General features: G+C 35.1%; 2 protein-coding genes across 3 annotated transcripts; one reads left to right on the forward strand and one right to left on the reverse strand.

Moving 5' to 3' along the window:
* Window positions 1-4,546: 4,546 nt before the first annotated feature.
* On the forward strand, window positions 4,547-5,870 carry LOC108830494 (mitogen-activated protein kinase kinase 5). The gene has a single exon (XM_018604085.2). It carries the CDS (start codon window positions 4,718-4,720, stop codon window positions 5,714-5,716), a length of 999 nt encoding a protein of 332 aa, XP_018459587.1. The 5' UTR covers window positions 4,547-4,717; the 3' UTR covers window positions 5,717-5,870.
* A 4,934-nt stretch (window positions 5,871-10,804) lies between these two features.
* Window positions 10,805-16,488, reverse strand: LOC130494290 (ABC transporter C family member 8-like). 2 transcript variants are annotated; one of them, XM_018604081.2, is made up of 12 exons: window positions 16,263-16,488; window positions 14,186-16,119; window positions 13,790-14,110; window positions 13,623-13,709; window positions 12,968-13,546; window positions 12,723-12,887; window positions 12,339-12,633; window positions 11,998-12,212; window positions 11,610-11,915; window positions 11,467-11,530; window positions 11,155-11,394; window positions 10,805-11,049 (listed from the first exon to the last, which is right to left on the reverse strand). In XM_018604081.2, exons 1-12 carry the CDS (start codon window positions 16,276-16,278, stop codon window positions 10,922-10,924), a joined length of 4,350 nt encoding a protein of 1,449 aa, XP_018459583.2. In that variant the 5' UTR covers window positions 16,279-16,488; the 3' UTR covers window positions 10,805-10,921. The 2 variants fall into 2 exon arrangements, with proteins under 2 accessions (XP_018459583.2, XP_056844514.1); XM_056988534.1 differs by lacking the exon at window positions 16,263-16,488 and having other exon boundaries at window positions 14,186-14,794; window positions 14,884-15,000.
* Between the last annotated feature and the right edge of the window lie 1,244 nt (window positions 16,489-17,732).

The raw sequence follows: 17,732 nt of genomic DNA on the forward strand, positions 1-17,732 counted from the left end.
TGAGATGATTATACCACATATGTCCATATTGCTTTAATCCGTATAACGATTTTTACAATTTCATTGCACATAATTCTTTAGGTTTAAAACTTAATGCTTCTGGTATTTTAAATTCATCAAAAATTTTCATGTAGATATCAATATCTAATAATCCATACAAATAGGCTGTAATGACATCCATAAGACGCATCTTGAAATTTTTATCGAATTAAAGGATGTAACTCCTTTTCAAAACAGAGACATACAATAGTTTAAATAAAAAAATATTTTTAAAATATTATGATTTAAATACACTAACACTTTCTTAGAAAAAAATATATTAGTCTAATTTTCATAAATTTTTAAAATTTAATTATTTTCATTTGAGTAAGTAATATGTATATTTATAAAAATACAATAAAGTTAATGAAGTTATAAGATTAGGATTCGAAATTGGTTGTTACAATAACACAAAGCATAAGCCTTTAGTCAAAATAAAATAACCCCATAACACAAAGCATATTTTCGATGGTAAACAATAAGAAGGTGAATATATAATTAATTAAACTTAGTTGATTCAATTGTTTTTTATGTCAACAAACATTTTAAATTTTTTATTTTTTGTATCATATTAAATTCTACACTAATAAATCTATGCAATATACACATTATTCACCTATATGAGTTACTAAAATTAAACTGAAATACAGTTATTAAGAATGATAGAATAATATATTATATAATATTTTAAAAAATATTATTATACAAACCAATTTATGTGCGTTTGTATTTGGTAAAATATATATTTTATAAAAATAATATTAAATTAGTAATAAAAACTGGTTTATCATTTCAAGACACAAAATCCTAAATTTATTCAAAAGCATAGATTTTCCTTAAATGAACTTTTTTTCTTAACCAAAATTAGTATCATCTAATGTTCATACATATTTTCACAAACTTATTGTTATTATTATTTTTTGAACAAAACACAAACTTATTGTTACTATTTTGTTCATTTTAATATTTATTGGTTGAAAGACTGAAAACATAGATGAAAATTATTTCAATATCATTTGAAAAAAAATTTACGACGCTTCTATATTTTATTATTTTTCCAATATTTGTATTTAAATTTCATCATATATATTTTTTGTAATCTGAACGAAATAGTAATATATGTTTTCCAGGCAAACTGATTGTTCATAAATAATTTTGTTTTTATTTAAAATTGTAATTCTAACAAACAAAATTCGTTTTGAAATTATGTGAGTCGCCAACTAATGAAATTTATTTTGTTTATAACAATTTCCCATATGTCCTAAAATATAATTTAAATAAATATTAAACGTTCGAAACGGTGCCTTAAGGGATAACATTATATTTAAAAAGTGCGAGAACTAAAAAAGTTGAAGCTAAACAGTCAAAAGATCTCGTCTGGAAACTAAACCAGTTAAACCAAAAAATTAACTACTCAAATTGTGAGTTGTTCTTGTAGGTTTTTTCTATAGTATATGAATATTTATAGACTAGACTTTTTAGCCAAAATTTTCCCCCTTGATTTTTTTCAGACAAAAATAGTATTCCATATGACATGTTCTTCTCTGAAAGGGAAGATAGACTTATTTATTAAGTAATTGAGAACGAACAATATTGGATAACACAACTATTGAGACTAGCATTACCACAATCATGTTTTTTTTACTGGGTTGGATCAATGTACAGTATCTTTATTCTTGGGAGCTTTAATACATCACAAAAACAAAGCTTTAATTGAGAATGAACAATATTGAAAAAAAAATATTTTCCCGCTAAAACGCACTTTTTCGAAAAAATCGTTAAAACATATCTTCTGCCAAAACTGCAAAATGTATTTGAGTCAAAACCGTAAAAACACATTTAAAAAAAAACTGTAAAATATACTTTTCTGCCAAAAACGTAAAAATATATTTTCCTCCAAAACCGCAAAAAAAACTCGAAATCACAAAAACATATTTTCTGCTAAAACTTTAAAACACACAGTTTTCTGTCAAAACGTAAAAACAAGTTTATTTGATTTTTTTAGTAACAAGTTCAGATGCAGATGCAAGTTAAAAAAAAAAGCAAACTAACATAATTACATTCAGATGATGCATAGACAAAATATAAAAATGAACAACACATCTGGATAATATATTTAGATGAACCATCTGAATGCATTTTTGAGATGTACAAACGAACAGATCCTACCTCTCTTAACTTCACCCGAAGAGAACATATATAATCAATCACAATTACAATATTGAAAGTACTTGTAAACCTTTAATAAATACGTAGAATTTTTTTGTGAACACAAATCTTATTAACATATTTTGACCGTCATTTACTTGCCAGTGAAGGATGTTGGAAAAGTGATGTCCAAAAGCTGCTCCTTATGCCTTCCGTGGATCTGTATACAGATCCATCGTGGCCTCCTTTTCGAAAGTGCTTCGATCCTTACAGTTTCTCCACAAACGCATGACTCTGTTCATATTATCTACTTTTGTATCTTAATACATCTGTCTGTGATCATATCCAACATGCTGGCCAGAGTGCAAAGCAGTGGCGGAGGCAGAAAATTCTTTTACATGGGTCAGTTACATAAAAAATGTGCTTTTATATTACAGAATTTTCTTTACAAACCAAAGGCAATTTTTCTTTTCACATGGGACAAATGACCACCCTGGTTCTCCTAGCTCCGCCACTGGTACAAAGGTCACAACCATACCAGGCTCCACAAAATCCACTGGCACCGTTCCAATAAAACCCTTAAAACATCTCAATAGCTCGAACATTTTAAGTTGTATCATACACTTTTATCTATCATTTTTAACATTGTCATAAAGTTCTCATGACTTAAAATTTTCATCAGGGGCTCTATTCTTATTCGTCCATTTTGCTCATATCTTTCATTGCCTATATGTTCACAACTATGTGGTAAAGCCTCTCCAAGTGATTTCTATATTTGATTTGTAATGCTACTGGAAAGAAATCTATTCCAATTCACTTCTATGTTTGTTTTATAAATAAAATACTATTATAGAAGTAAATCTATTACAACTCTCTTTTGTTTTTCATCTAAAATATATATTATTCTTTCCATATAATTGAATAAAAATAGTATTTATTTATATATAAAGTATAAAATAAATGAATGTTATTTTAAAAAAAAACAATATAAAGTTTATTTGAATTATTTTAGTAACAAGTTCATTTAGATACAGATGCAAGTTCAAAAAAAAAAGCAAACGAACATAATTGCATTTAAATGATGCATAGACAAAATATAGAAACGAACAACACCAAAATGGAACATCTGGATAAAACATCTAGATAGACCATCTGGATGCATCTTTGAAATGTACAAACGAACAGAGCATACCTCTCTTAACTTCACCCGAAGAAAACGTATATGATCAATCACAATTACAATATTGAAAGAACTCGTAAACCTTTAATAAATACGTAGATTTTTTTGTGAGCACAAATCCTTATTAACATATTTTTACCGTCATTTACTTGCCAGTGAAAGATATTGGAAAAGTGATGTCCAAAAACTGCTCCTTATGCATTATGTGGATCTGTATAAAATACAGATCCATCGTGGCCTTCTTTTCAAAAGTGCTTCGATCCATACAGTTGCTCCACAAACGCATGACTCTCTGTTCATATTATCTACTTTTGTATCTTAATACATCTGTCTGTGACCATATCCAAGATTATATCCAACATGCTGGCCAGAGTGCAAAGGTCACAACCATACCAGGCTCCACACGACCCACTGGCACCGTTCCAATAAAACCCTTAAACATCTCAATAGCTCGAACATTTTAAGTTGTATCATACACTTTTGTCTATCATTTTTACCATTGTCATAAAGTTCTCATGATTTTCATGAGGGGCTCTATTCTTATTCGTCCATTTTGCTCATATTTTCATTGCCTATATGTTCACAACTATGTGGTAAAGTCTCTCCAAGTGATTTCTATATTTGCTTTGTAATGCTGCTGGAAAGAAATCTATTCCAATTCACTTCTATGTTTGGTTTATAAATAAAATACTAATATAGAACTCTCTTTTGTTTTCCATCTAAAATAGATATTATTATTTTCCATATAATTGAATAAAAATAGTATTTATTTATATATAAAGTAGAAAATAAATGAATGTTATTTTAAAAAAACATTATAAAGTGAATTTCACTTTTATTTTAGTATTTTTATTTTAATATAAAACTACATTAAAAACCAATCAACTAAAAAACTCAAAAACTGGAGGCAATTTTACAAAAAAAAAAAGTTACTCTCACTAGATGACGCAAACAATTCAATGTATAGCTTCGAAGACGTGGGTAAATGAATCCACGATGATTGATTTTGTTTGGTTTGATAATCATTTCTTGCTTTAAAAGAAAACAAAACAATCCCCAACCAATAATAGACCGAACAACAAAAACATGTCAACGTGTTACAACACAGAACCACACAGATACTTCATACTTCCCAAAGCCCGCGGCTGCTCCCCCACGCGCCTATAGATACGTATTTTTTCATTTTTGGAAACCAAAACTTCTCTTCATTCTCTCCACATTCCATTCGTTGAACCTTCTTCGTCTTCCTCTTTCCTTTTTTCGATATGATCTGACTCCAAAGCACGAATCAAACCCTACACAAGCCACTATATATACACAAACCAAGACAAGATAGATAGAGACACAAAAATGAAACCGATTCATCAATCCCCTCCTTCCCCGATGAAGAACCGCTTCCGTAACAAACGTCCCGACCTCTGCATCCCTCTCCCGAACCGCGACGTAGCCCTCGCTGTTCCTCTCCCTCTCCCTCCTCCTCCCTCCACAACCTCCTTCGCCCCCACGTCCGCCGTCTCCACCAACGTCTCCGCCGCGAAAAGCCTGTCAGAGCTAGAACGCGTGAACCGCATCGGAAGCGGCGCGGGAGGGACGGTGTACAAAGTGATACACCGTCCCACCTCGAAGCCCTTCGCCCTCAAGGTGATCTACGGCAACCACGAGGAAAACGTGAGGCGGCAGATCTGCCGCGAGATCGAGATCCTCCGCAGCGTCGACCACGCCAACGTGGTGAAATGCCACGATATGTTCGATCACAACGGGGAGATCCAGGTCTTGCTCGAGTTCATGGACGGAGGGTGTCTCGAGGGAGTGCACGTGTCGCGAGAGGAGGAGCTCTCCGATATGTCTCGGCAGATTCTCGACGGGTTGGCTTATCTCCACCGTCACCACATCGTCCACCGCGACATCAAGCCGTCGAACCTTTTGATCGACTCGGGGAAGAGAGTTAAGATCGCTGATTTTGGTGTGAGTAGGATCTTGGCGCAGACCATGGATCCTTGTAACTCCTCGGTTGGTACCATTGCTTACATGAGCCCCGAGAGGATTAATACTGATTTGAATCATGGGCGTTACAACGGTTACGCGGGAGATGTGTGGAGTCTTGGTGTTAGCATTTTGGAGTTTTACTTGGGGAGGTTTCCTTTGGCTGTGAGTAGACAAGGTGACTGGGCGAGTCTGATGTGCGCCATTTGTATGTCTCAGCCTCCGGAGGCTCCGGCTACGGCGTCTGAGGAGTTTCGTCACTTTGTGTCGTGTTGTTTGCAGAGTGATCCTCCGAAGAGGTGGTCTGCGCAACAGCTTTTGCAGCATCCTTTCATTCTCAAATCATCTAGAGCTCCGAATATCTGACAAATGTTGTTGCTCTGCTCCGGCGTCTTAGTTTTTGCTTTCCCGTTTTGCCATTTTCGTTTTTTGTTTCCTTTGTTCTCATGGTTACGTGAGTTTTGCGGTGATTGTGATTAGGGTTAAAATTTGTTAGGGAAGAGGCACAGTTTTGAGTTTTATCATGAATGATTATTATTGTTTCACATATTTCGTGTGTTTTAAATTATCACTAATAAAGCTTCTTATTTCAATTTGCTTCCAGAATCTAGCTACTGCTTTATTTTTATTTGCTTTGCCGTTTATGGTGTTGGTTGTATAATAATAGAGGAAAAGTTGAAATGCTTGCCTTTTGACCTCAGCTTTTCACCTTTACCAGATTCCATTTTTTTGGTGTGATGCAGTCTCCTTCCCCTTCTTATACTCTCAGCTAAATGATTTGTGAACTTGTATATGACTGCTTCTATATATCAGTTTCTAGAACTAGCCTTTATTGTTATAAAGTCTCTCAGTACAGATATGGGATAAGTAGAGATGAACTTCTGTTGGCATAACCTAGACGAACCTGTTGGGGCTTGATTTGATCTCGACTTCTAACCAAAATAACCTTCTCCGCTGAGCCTCTTCCTTCTCATTGTCGCATTTGTGGGTATGTTCTGCTCCTTGATCTTCTATAGTTGTAACTCTTCTTAGGAGGATCGTGAGATGATGATGGAAATGTATCATGTTACGTTGTTGAAGTTAGTTTTAGCTTTAGGTTCCAAATACAAACAAGATATGGAAACTTGGGTAGCTAAAAATTTATAGTATACTGATTAACTGGGATAAGACATGCGTTTTGTGTAGAGTGAGTGTATGTAACTAAAATATAAAACATTAGTATTGACAAATTTAAGATTTACATTTGATTGTTTTATGTGTATTTGTAATCTTGGATTGTTTATATAATTATCTATATGCAGGATCGAAAACAATTGTCATTAAAACTGTCTATCAAAACTTAGATTAGAACTTAGGACATCTCTAAAAGAGGTAAAAACAAAGTACTTTATGTGTGTCTTATGATGCAATGTGCTTGCACGTCTATATATAGGTGTTATAGAATGATTAGGGTTATCAGAGAATTAATAACATGCATGGTAAAGAAACAAAAGATATAATGTTGCATCTGTGTATATTAAATTTCTGATGTACTAGTAAAATGCCCAGCACTCGTGGGTTGACATCTTGGGGGTGCGGGGGCCTGCGGCCCCCGCGGTATGGTATGCTGTTGTGAATGCAAACAAAGTCTCACATTGGAAGTTTAGACAAATAATGTCTAGTATATAAAGGAATGTCCAATTCTGATTAGTAAGAGATCTTTTGGGAAGAAGCCCAAAATCAAATCAATGCGGGCTTTGCCTACGGGTCCAAAGTGGATAATATCGTACTAATCGGACAATGTAGAGTTGGACATGGACTTTCACAATCCCAACATATGCCTTTTCGATTTAGGAAAATTACTATTTCTATTGGGAAAAGGAAATCGGGTTTTTTGAGGCTGTATAAATATGGGTGTAAGGGTTTGTAAATTATTATCACATCATTAATAAGAAACCCTAAACGGGTATTTGTCTCAATACATTTTTTTCTCTATTTTTTTTCTAAATTAAACGACGGCTGTTCACAACATATAAACTTAGATTGCGAATGGCAATAAGATATTTGTGTACTTGTTAACGAAGTAGATATACTTTTTATGCCATCGCGAGTCAAATGGGGTTTGCTTATAGATGGGGTTTTTTAAAAAAAAATTTGCAATTACTTCTGTATATTAATGCAAGGATAGAAATAAGACTATTAGGTATACGAAAAAATAATTTTTACTTGCAAGGAGAACCGGTATTTATGATACTAAGATAAGGGATCATAACTTATTTATGTTATTTATTTAATCATTATGTTAGTATCAGAATTTAGCTTTCTTCTAAATATAAAATTCCATATTTTCATCATTCCGACTTGTGTATCAAGCCTATTTTATTCAAATTTATCTATAATATTATAAAGTGAGTATTATTTAATTTTTGATTTAGAAAGGAAAACATCGTTTATACCCAAGTAAAAGTAAATCTCTTCGATGTATTTTTACTGGTTTACGTCTTGGTTAAATTTAATACGAACCAATTTAACTTCTCATTGTCGCATTTGTGGGTATGTTCTGCTCCTTGATCTTCTATAGTTGTAACTCTTTTTAGGAGGATCGTGAGATGATTATGGAAATGTATCATGTTACGTTGTTGAAGTTAGTTTTAGCTTTAGGTTCCAAATACAAACAAGATAGAGATTTCTCTAAGTTAATAGCTCCTGATGATAAACAAGGTCACATCTTTCTTGTTGAGGTGGAGTGCACATGGATACATTTGTGAAAGATGTCGTAATTTAGGACACAAAGAGAAGAGGTGCCTCTTACCTAAGCCGGTAGACGAGCACAACTCACCAGAGAAGGTGATGGTTGAACCCAATGAGATCCCGGTAGTGGATATTGATCGCATCTTAAAAGAAAGGGGTTCTTCGAGCACTCCATCACTGCCTACCCAAACAATAGCTGCAAATCTTCAGGTTTCAGAAGAGTCAAATGCAGCTGATGCTCCTAGCGCTACTATCAAAGGTCCTATAGTTACGGCTCATGATCAGGTTGATACCATGACTCTACTTCACTTCCTTCTGCTGCTCCTGAGGTATGCACAGACAGCACAAAGATTACTACAGTATTTTTTTCTTCTCCCTCACATCAACAGACGCCTGTTACTCCGCTCATCTCAGCCAGCTCTACTGCCACATTAGTAGATTCACAATCTACTCCTACTCCTATTCCGATTATGGATTGTTATCCATCTAATATTACCAACAACGAGGTCATTGAATCTTTAGTTGTTGATCTGATGACCACAACACCTATAAATTCTGCATTTGAGAGCTCTTCTCGATTTTCAGTGTTAGGTAATGTGGATGAAGCTGAGATTGAGTCTCCTGACTCTATCAGCTTCACAAGAGGTGGGAGGGAATCAAAACCTCCGATAATATGGAATGGAGTACAGTGCGAGATAGGAGGAAGCGTGGTCGTAATGGCCGTGGTCTGTTTCGCTAGTTACTGTTTTTATCGCCATTTAATGGTCATTTCTAATCTCTACCTTTGTTTAGATAGGGTCTAAATATTACACGAAATCTGTTTCGTGCAAACTTTATCTCACTATAAGACGTGAGATCTTACCTTTGTAATACTTATGTTTTTAAATTGAAAGTCTTTTTTTCAAAAAAAAAGAACTTGGGTATCTAAAAACTTATAGTATACTAATTAATAAACCGTAAGAAACGCCCTTGAGTGACTTTACAGGATTGATGTTTTAAATTAATAGATTTCAGAATAATTGCTTCTTGAATACTCTTATTGGTTTCATAAATAATGTCGCTCATACACTTTCACCCATATTAAAAATGATTGAAATTTATATATCTTTGTATTAATTACAGTAAAAATTCTATTAATTAAATATGTTGAGACTATGAAAACTTATTATTTTATAGAGTTATTAATTTATAAATAAATTTCCTTTTAAAATTTTCTATTTTTAGATTTTTTAAAAAAATAAGAAAATAGTTTATCTTGTTGTATATATTAATTAAATTTTAGAAATTCAAAATTTATGTCATTTGTTATACTATTTGGTGTATACAAAATATCCATGGAATTTAAATGTAGTTTTAAGATATAACCGTACTAAATATTATCAAAAATATATTGAAATGTTAAGAAAAAATAGAGATGAATTTCATTGTGAATATAAAACAACTAATAAAATGATTTTTTGCACTTATATAAACTATATATACAAAAACTATTAATTTATGATTTAAGTGGAATTATATATTTACATATAATTTTATAGAAAATTATTCTCTTACTGATTTGTCTCATGCTTTGAACCGGTCCAACATCGAATTAAATAAATTTGTTAATTTATCGAGTATTAATTTATAAAGTTGCTACTGTATACGTATTCAACTAATGATATTGGAAATAAATAAATTTATTTATAAAATTAATATATTATGTAATTAATATTAAACTGAAATTAAGTGTAAACTGCATTAAAATTCTAAAATGACATTATTTCTATAACAAGAAAATGCTAAAACGATGACTATTTTTAGAGGAGGAAAAAACTGTAAAAGAAAGAAGAAAATAAAGAAAGCAAATTTAAAAGAAATATATGTTTTTTTCAACTGATTTTTTGGATAAAGTACAGACTTCTGTTTGTTAAAATTTACTCATAAGAGTAATATCAAAATGATTTTACTCTTTTCCAACTCTTTTTACAATAAAAATCAATTTATATATTAATAACACTAAATTTTAATGATCATTTCAACAAAATTTAGTATTTAATTTTGTTTTTGATAACCTGAGGTATCCGGCGGATTGTAACCCAACCGACTAGTCTTCTAGAGGTCTTACTCCGGGTTCGAGTCAGAGTATTCAAAATTTATGTTATTTGTTAAATTTTTAGTGTTCAAAATTTAGTATATCAAAATCTGTAATAAACAAGATACACTAAATCCGTAATATCAAAATTCTGTATATCTTTATTTAATAATAACACTATATCAAAAACTTAGTGTTATTAATATATAGATTGATTTAATATATCAGTTAAAATTTAGTGTTATTACATATAAATTTAGTATTAAAATTTAGTATTCAAAATTTATGTCATTTGTTAATTTTTTTACTTATGATATTATAAATACAAAAATCAGTAGCACTCGGCAAAAATTTAAAATTTTCTTACAATGAATCCCCTATATATTAATTGAAAATCATTCACACACATAATTTAAATTTACGTTTCGTTGGCTAGTCTTCCTCTTAGACCCTTCCTCAATATCTCCCAGATCGAGACAGTGGTACTGTTGATCAAGCATAGTTTAGCGGCGAACTCAGAGATGTTTTGGAAGAAGAGGGATGGCTGGGGGAAGTATCTGTTATTTTTCTATCGGAAAATGGCGTCAGCGTCAGCACTGCTCTGTTTCCATTCTGATTAGTGATCATTGCTTTTGTGTATTTCTTTTAATTAGTAACGACATTTTTTTATTTTTTTTTTATTTTTTTTAATGGAAGTATATCATAATGTGAATTATTAGACATTTCTATTTCAGTAGCAGCTGATACAAGTAGACTTGCAAGAGATTTTAGATGTGGACTTGAAGATTCTGAGAAGAATATCCTCTACAACTTGCCCAATACTCAGCAACGAGCTTGGAGAAGTAAGAATCAGTCTCCATCAGCTTCCAAGGCTCACTGTACTCCACAAGATCACCTGCTCAAAAAAAAAAACCAAACCAAAAATCCCCATTGGTACTCATGAGCCTTGACATGAATTATAGAGAGGAATCATCATTATGAGGAAGAAGATGTTTTTTACCAAATGAGAGAACCATGACCATGTCACTATCTATAACCGTTGGTACTCTGTGAGCAACTGTTATCACTGTGCACTCGGCAAACTCCTCTCTTATTGTTTTCTGAATGATTGCATCAGTAGCTGAATCAATGGAAGCTGTAGCTTCATCAAGCACCAATATTTTGTTTCTCTTCAACAGTACTCTTCCCAGACAGAACAACTGTCTCTGTCCCACGCTCCAGTTCTCTCCTTCCTCACTCACTTCTCGTACAACAAAAAGACAAATATAAAGGTAAAAAACAAAAAAAAAAACATGACTGCGTTTCCATTTACCTGAAGAATCAAGTTTATTAGGGAGATTGCTGATCGTTGTCTTGAGCTGACACTTCTCGAGAGCCTAAGGAAATGGTTTTCATCAGAAAAGGTTGCAAAGAGTTTAGCAATCTCATTCTTGTTTCTTGTTTTTTTTTTTTTACCTTCCAGATTTCATCGTCGGAGTAAACACCTAAAGGATCAAGGTTAGTCCTTATGCAGCCACGGAAAAGAGTTGGTTCTTGAGGAATGATGCTGAGTTTCATCCTCAGGTCTTTCAGACCAATCTTACTTATGTCAATGCCATCAATCAGTATGCAACCACTTGCTGGTTCTACCAAACGAAATAAAGCACTGATCAAAGTGCTTTTCCCACTCCCTGTTCTCCCCACAACTCCCACCCTTGTCCCTTCTCTGAACGTGCAAGAGATTCCTTTGAGAACCAATGGAGCATTGGGGCGATACCTTATCTTCAAAAGAAAAATAAGCAAAGCAATGCATTTAGCATAGTTTAAAACCATCATCTACTAACAAGGAATGTATTCTTCTTACCTTAAGCTCCTGCAAGTGAATTGTACCATTAGAAGGCCATGAAGAAGGTGGTCTTCTACCATCCACAACCGCAGGAGGTTCTTCTGGTATGTTCATATACTGCTTTATCCTCTCTACCGAAATGATGGAGTTCGATAAGGTACAATACCATCTGGTTAGAAACACCTGAGTTTGTGTCAATGTTAATGCATATGAGAGTGAGAGCCCAACTAGACCTGCATCACAAAAAGCACAAGTTCATGAAAAACCTTTTAATATGATGAATATCTTGAATATAAATATAAAAAAATACTTACAAAGATATTAAAGATGTGAATGAGTTATATATATGATGCATGTACCTGGAGCTATGTAGCCCTTGGGAATAAGGATAAGCAATAGTGCACAGGTGAATAAAGTCATATTCTGCAGAATCTCTATCCTCATAATGACCCATTCCATGGCTGCATTAGACAGAAAGAATAGCGCCGCATCTGCATCCACTAGGTTTAGGTAGCTTCTAAAGAATCTATCTACCGTTCCAAAAGCTCTTATTGTCACCACTCCAAGTGAGGTTTCTGCAGCATAATTCATCACTGGTGCTTTAGTTGTTCCGTTGATCCTGATCAGCTCCCTTGCAGAGGCTAGATAGTAGTCCTTTTTTTCCAAAGAAGTTGCAGATGTTAGTAGACTTCTTTGCTGCATAATGCAAACTAAAAAAAAAGGAGAAGAATCAAAATAGGTACCTGAACAACTTTGGTGGCAGCCAAAGCAAGAAGAGCTATGATAATCACTTGCCATGTAACATATGTCATGATGATAAGAGCAGCAGTGAGCTCAATAGCAGGTACTACAACAAGTATGAACGCAGATGGAATGTCAAAGTCCAAGATGTTCATATCAGATGAAGCCTGCAAATTTACACATTCAGTCATATCATAATTGAGCTGTAGTGTTGTCCATATACATGTAAAAGAAAAAGCGATCTTACTCGGGTGAGAATGCGTCCAACAGGAGTAGAATCAAAGAAAAGCATGGGGGCTTTGAAGACTGCATTTGTGAAACCAGAGAAGAAAGCTTTGGAAGCTTTTAGCCCAAGGTAGGCAGTGGTAACAGCTCTAGAGTATACAAAACCAGCACTAAGAGTGGAGATAATGCTGTAGACGCCAATAACCATTGTAGTTGAGAGTTTAGGGATCCCAATAGCAAACGCAAGCCAGTACGTTGATGCAGCCTGGAAAACTACAAAACCAACCTGTCCTAATACGGTTGCTGATAGAAGAAACCATCCTTGGGAGACACGGAAGTAGTCCAAGAAAGGTTTCAACCCAACATAACCTGACTCTTTTTCTTCTTCTTGCGTAAGTTGGATCCCTCTTATATCCTCCATTGTTGTGGTTTCTTCTTTTACTTTATCGACGTCGATATCTCCCATCTCTCTGTTTATACCTACTTGCCTAAGATCTCCCATGCTTTCATTATGAGCATTCACCAGCTGTTGGAATGCAGTCCCCATCTTTAAGAGTTCCTCATACTTACCTGACTGAGTGATACTTCCTTCTTCCATAACCTGATCAAGAACATCAATCATTAATAAGTTAAGACATGCAGTCTTTTTTTCTATCAGCTACTACTCAAATTATTACCAGAATTTGATCAACTTCTGAGAGGAATTCCACTTGGTGAGTGACAAGAATGACAGTTTTCTCCTTCAGCGAGTCCTCAACACATTTCTACAGTCATAATAACTAAAACATATTAAGAAGCATCCTTTAAGAAAGCTTCTTCAATCAAAAGTAATGTTATCACTTACATGAAAAAGAACTCCAGCTGTATGTGCATCCACAGCACTAAAAGGATCATCAAGCAGGTAAACATCAGCATCTGCATAGACAGCACGTGCCAACTGAATCCTTTGCTTTTGTCCTCCACTCAAGTTAAGTCCTCTCTGTCCTATCTCTGTGAGATCACCATGTCTAAAGTCACTCAAGTCCTTATCCAACGCACATGCTTCAATAGCAGCATTGTAGCGTCTGGCTTCCATTGGCTTTCCATAGAGGATGTTGTCCCTTATGGTACCACTTTGGATCCAAGATGTCTGAGAAACATAAGCTATGGACCCACAGACCTTAACCTGTTTCAAATGCAGAACATAGAGAAATCATCTTTTAGCAAACATACTTAATACATAGTGAACAAACAGACTTACAGTTCCAGAAACTTTAGGTATCTCTCCGAGTAATGCATGCAACAGTGATGATTTTCCTGCACCAACTGGTCCACAAACCGCAACTGTTTGCCCATACTTAATGTCCAAGTTTATGTATGTTAGAGTTGGGATCTTTATCATCTCTGGATCCCAGCTGAAGTTACCAGCTTGTATGTCAACTACTACATTTCCAGATTCCTCCAGACCACTTCTCTCAATCTCATCAATCTTCAGCTCATCACCGAGCAAGAAGTTGTTTATCCTGTCGAAAGAGACATTGACTTGGATGATAGCAGAAATGGCTTCAGGTATAAGCCTAACAGGCTCTGACATAACTCTCAGTGTAGCTAAAACAGTGAAGATGGTGCTTGCATTCAGTGGAGCACTTTTCAGTAAACCACACGCCACAAATATAACAGCAGAAACTATTGTTGGAGACATCCAATACAGGAAAGTACCAAAGGCCTTTGTCATTTGTGCCTTAGCCAACCATCTGAACTCATCAGCACGGAAAGATTCTATCTGACTCTTGAACTCCTCTTCCCATGACTGCAGCTTAATGACTTTCATGCTGTTCAGAGTCTCTGAGGTTGACCTCAGACGTTTATCCTGTGCCATCATGAACTGGGTCTGGCTGTTCTTCAGCATCTTTGCAAACGGTAGGTTAAGGAGACCACAGAGGAAGAGAAGAATCAAACCTGGAAAGGCTCCTGCTCCAACCACTCCAAAGAGTACAAGTGTGGACAGCAAAAGCTGCAGCGTAAGGCTCCATCCTGAGTGGAACCACCATAAGAACTCTCCCATACGGTATGCATCCACAGCAATGTAGTTCACAATCTCTCCAGATGAATGCTTTTTCCTCCCCAAGCTTGATAGCTTTAGCTGCTTCTTGTAGGCAGCAACCATCAGCCCTGATCTAATCCTCATCCCTGATCTTCTTGCCGCAAAGTACCAGTGTCTCATTGACAAGGAATCAATAAGTTTTAACAAAACTAGACAGGCTAAGTTAAAGAAACCAGTGCGGAGATCACGGTGGTCACTGTTTGCATAGTTCACAAAGACGTATAGCATTAGTGGAAGAGATACAACAGCAATGGTTCTGAATAAGGCACAAACCGCTGTGAATATGTTTTCCTTGAAGTAAACTTTTGCAATGGCTCTAAACACCAAGTTTCTTTCCTTACTTGAGCTTCCCTCTGCAAGAAGTGTATCCCATGCTTGAGAGAATTTAATGTAAGCTAACTCAGCCTCATCCTCTGGGACTAGACTAGGGATATCTTCAGGGGACAATGGTTTCTTGGAACCAGCCAAGAGTAAAGGATTCATCCAAGAGAATGTCAGGACGCTGAAAAAACCAGCTGAGGCCAACCTTGCAGAGTGTTTTATAGGTTTGTCAGTTACAAGAGGATCAGAAAGACAATCTTGAGGAGCAGGAGAGGCTTTGAGAGATGTGTAGAAGCAAAGGAGAAGCATAAGGCTCATCGGCAATGTTATAATGTCTAATACTCTGATGCCTTTTCCCTGTGAAAGTATCTCAATCTTTTCTGCTGAATCCAACAAAGCAAAAGACACCCACCAAAGGGATGTAACGATGCTAATCCATTTTGAGCCGCTAAAAAACAGAGAAACCGCAAGTGAGACACAAATGGTGCCTTGAACAAAGTAAGCAACCCAAAAGACGTCATTAGAATCATCAGTAAGAAGTTTTAAACCAGCACCAAGGAAAGTGATACTAGTAACAAGACAGCATATAGCTGCAGCGACAAATGTCCAGCCTTTGTTCCGGCTCCTGACAGTAAACTGTTTGGAAACACAACTAGCTGCCGAAAGCAAGAAGAAGATACATAGGAACAGTAGATTTATGAGATATATGACGCTTCTTTGGAAGCAAGAAGAGGCTAGATTCTGTTCAGCGTCACACCATGGTAAGCTCCCTGCACCATAAACAATTATCATCACAACAATAGTATCACTCTCACCACTCTCGACTCACACACAATCCAAGAATGCCAAGAACATGAAAACTAAGCATTGAAGAAAGCAATGGAGAGTGTTAAAAGAAAAGGGTTGATCGTACCAATGGAGAAGGCCATTGTAGAAGCAGCAGCAGAGCTGAATCAATTAGAAACAAAAAAAAACAGAGGAGCAAACGGTTTGCCTCTATCAAAGGTGAGGTAGATTCTCACGGACAAAGCTAAAAGACTTATGCAAGTCCACATTAAATGAAAGGATCGCACTAGCTGCTGTTTCCTTTTAGCTTTTGTCTTTTCTGAGTTAACTTTGTCCCTCTCTACCAACCACGTGATGCGTAGTTGCTTACGCAATCAGATTCATATGTTGATCACCACTTCACTCACTAACCGTGAATGCATACGAGGATATCCTTTCATTCTTGAAAAGTTGTGGCATCGAATGGTGGCACAGAGACTGATTGTTATCTGATTGGCCTGAGTAGGTCAGTCGGAAAAAAAAACAATAGTTATACATTACAAAACAGCCATTAGCTTCAGTTACAAAATAAATAATTTTAAAGGTATAAAGCACACTTAACACTATTTTAAAATAAATTAAATTGTTGTCAAGACATCTCTATAAAATATGGAGTGGGGATGAAGATGATTCCATGGACAAAATAAGTTTTTGTGTATAAACAATTTCTTTTATAAAATTAGAGTTTAAGTTATAACTTTTTGATGTTACAAAATAAAAGTTATAACTTTTTGTGTCCAATGTACATATTTAACAAAAAAATAATGGACACATGGTTTGGACATCTAAATTCCCTCGAAGAGTTTTGGAATAAGTCGAGTATCATAGACATAGTATCATTAACTTATGATCTTGAACTTAGTTGAAATTAGACCATTTCCAATCTTTCCAATCTATTTCTATCTTAGTGATCTCTATTATTAGAGAGAGAGAGAAAAAAAAGATGAAGATATTTTTTTTGACCGATGGCTTAGATAGAGTCGGAACATGATCACCGGATAAGAAAGAAGAAGACAATCTAGGTTGGTGAAATGGCGTTGTTGTGATATTTAGCTTTGAATGTGATTGTAATGTGAACCAAGAGCTCTTGGCCTAGTGGTAATGGAACTCCAGCTGGAGTGTCCGCCCTGGGTTCGAGTCGCCTTGGCCACCTTCCCGCTTATAACCGTGTGTGCCCGGATGGAAGGTCTCGTGGGGATTAGTCTGGGCTTACCGCCTGGGAACCCCACGGTTATCAAAAAAAAAAAAGTGATTGTAATGTTGGATTTGCATTTTTGTCTTCCTATGCAATGACGAGAAGGACGTTGATGGGTCACAATCATAAATCCTAATGCAAATACATTTTCTATCATTTTCAGTGTTGGTCTACTGGTATGATAACAGGCCTTTTATTGCTAACTTCAATTTTTATTGAATACCGATGCGTGTACACAAGTTGGACTTCAAAGATAGTGGGTCTATTCGTCTTATGTTGACATAGTTGGGTCTTTCAGTATCAAACAAATGAACGTCTAAAGTTAAGAAAGAACTTTAAATTTTGTACGTACTTTAAATTCAA

The sequence above is a fragment of the Raphanus sativus genome, chromosome 6 (genome assembly GCF_000801105.2).
Source record: "Raphanus sativus cultivar WK10039 chromosome 6, ASM80110v3, whole genome shotgun sequence".
In the NCBI taxonomy this organism is placed as follows: Eukaryota; Viridiplantae; Streptophyta; class Magnoliopsida; order Brassicales; family Brassicaceae; genus Raphanus; species Raphanus sativus.

Bases quoted from the DNA above. Each gene is read 5' to 3' on its own strand.
- LOC130494290 (XM_018604081.2), bottom strand. The intron at 13,710-13,789 runs GTAAGTGATAAC...TTATGACTGTAG, and splicing joins CAGCTGGAGTTCTTTTTCAT to AAATGTGTTGAGGACTCGCT. The intron at 11,916-11,997 runs GTAAGAAGAATA...TTTCTTTTGAAG, and splicing joins TTCACTTGCAGGAGCTTAAG to ATAAGGTATCGCCCCAATGC.
- LOC108830494 (XM_018604085.2), top strand. From the start codon at position 4,718: ATGAAACCGATTCATCAATCCCCTCCTTCCCCGATGAAGAACCGCTTC.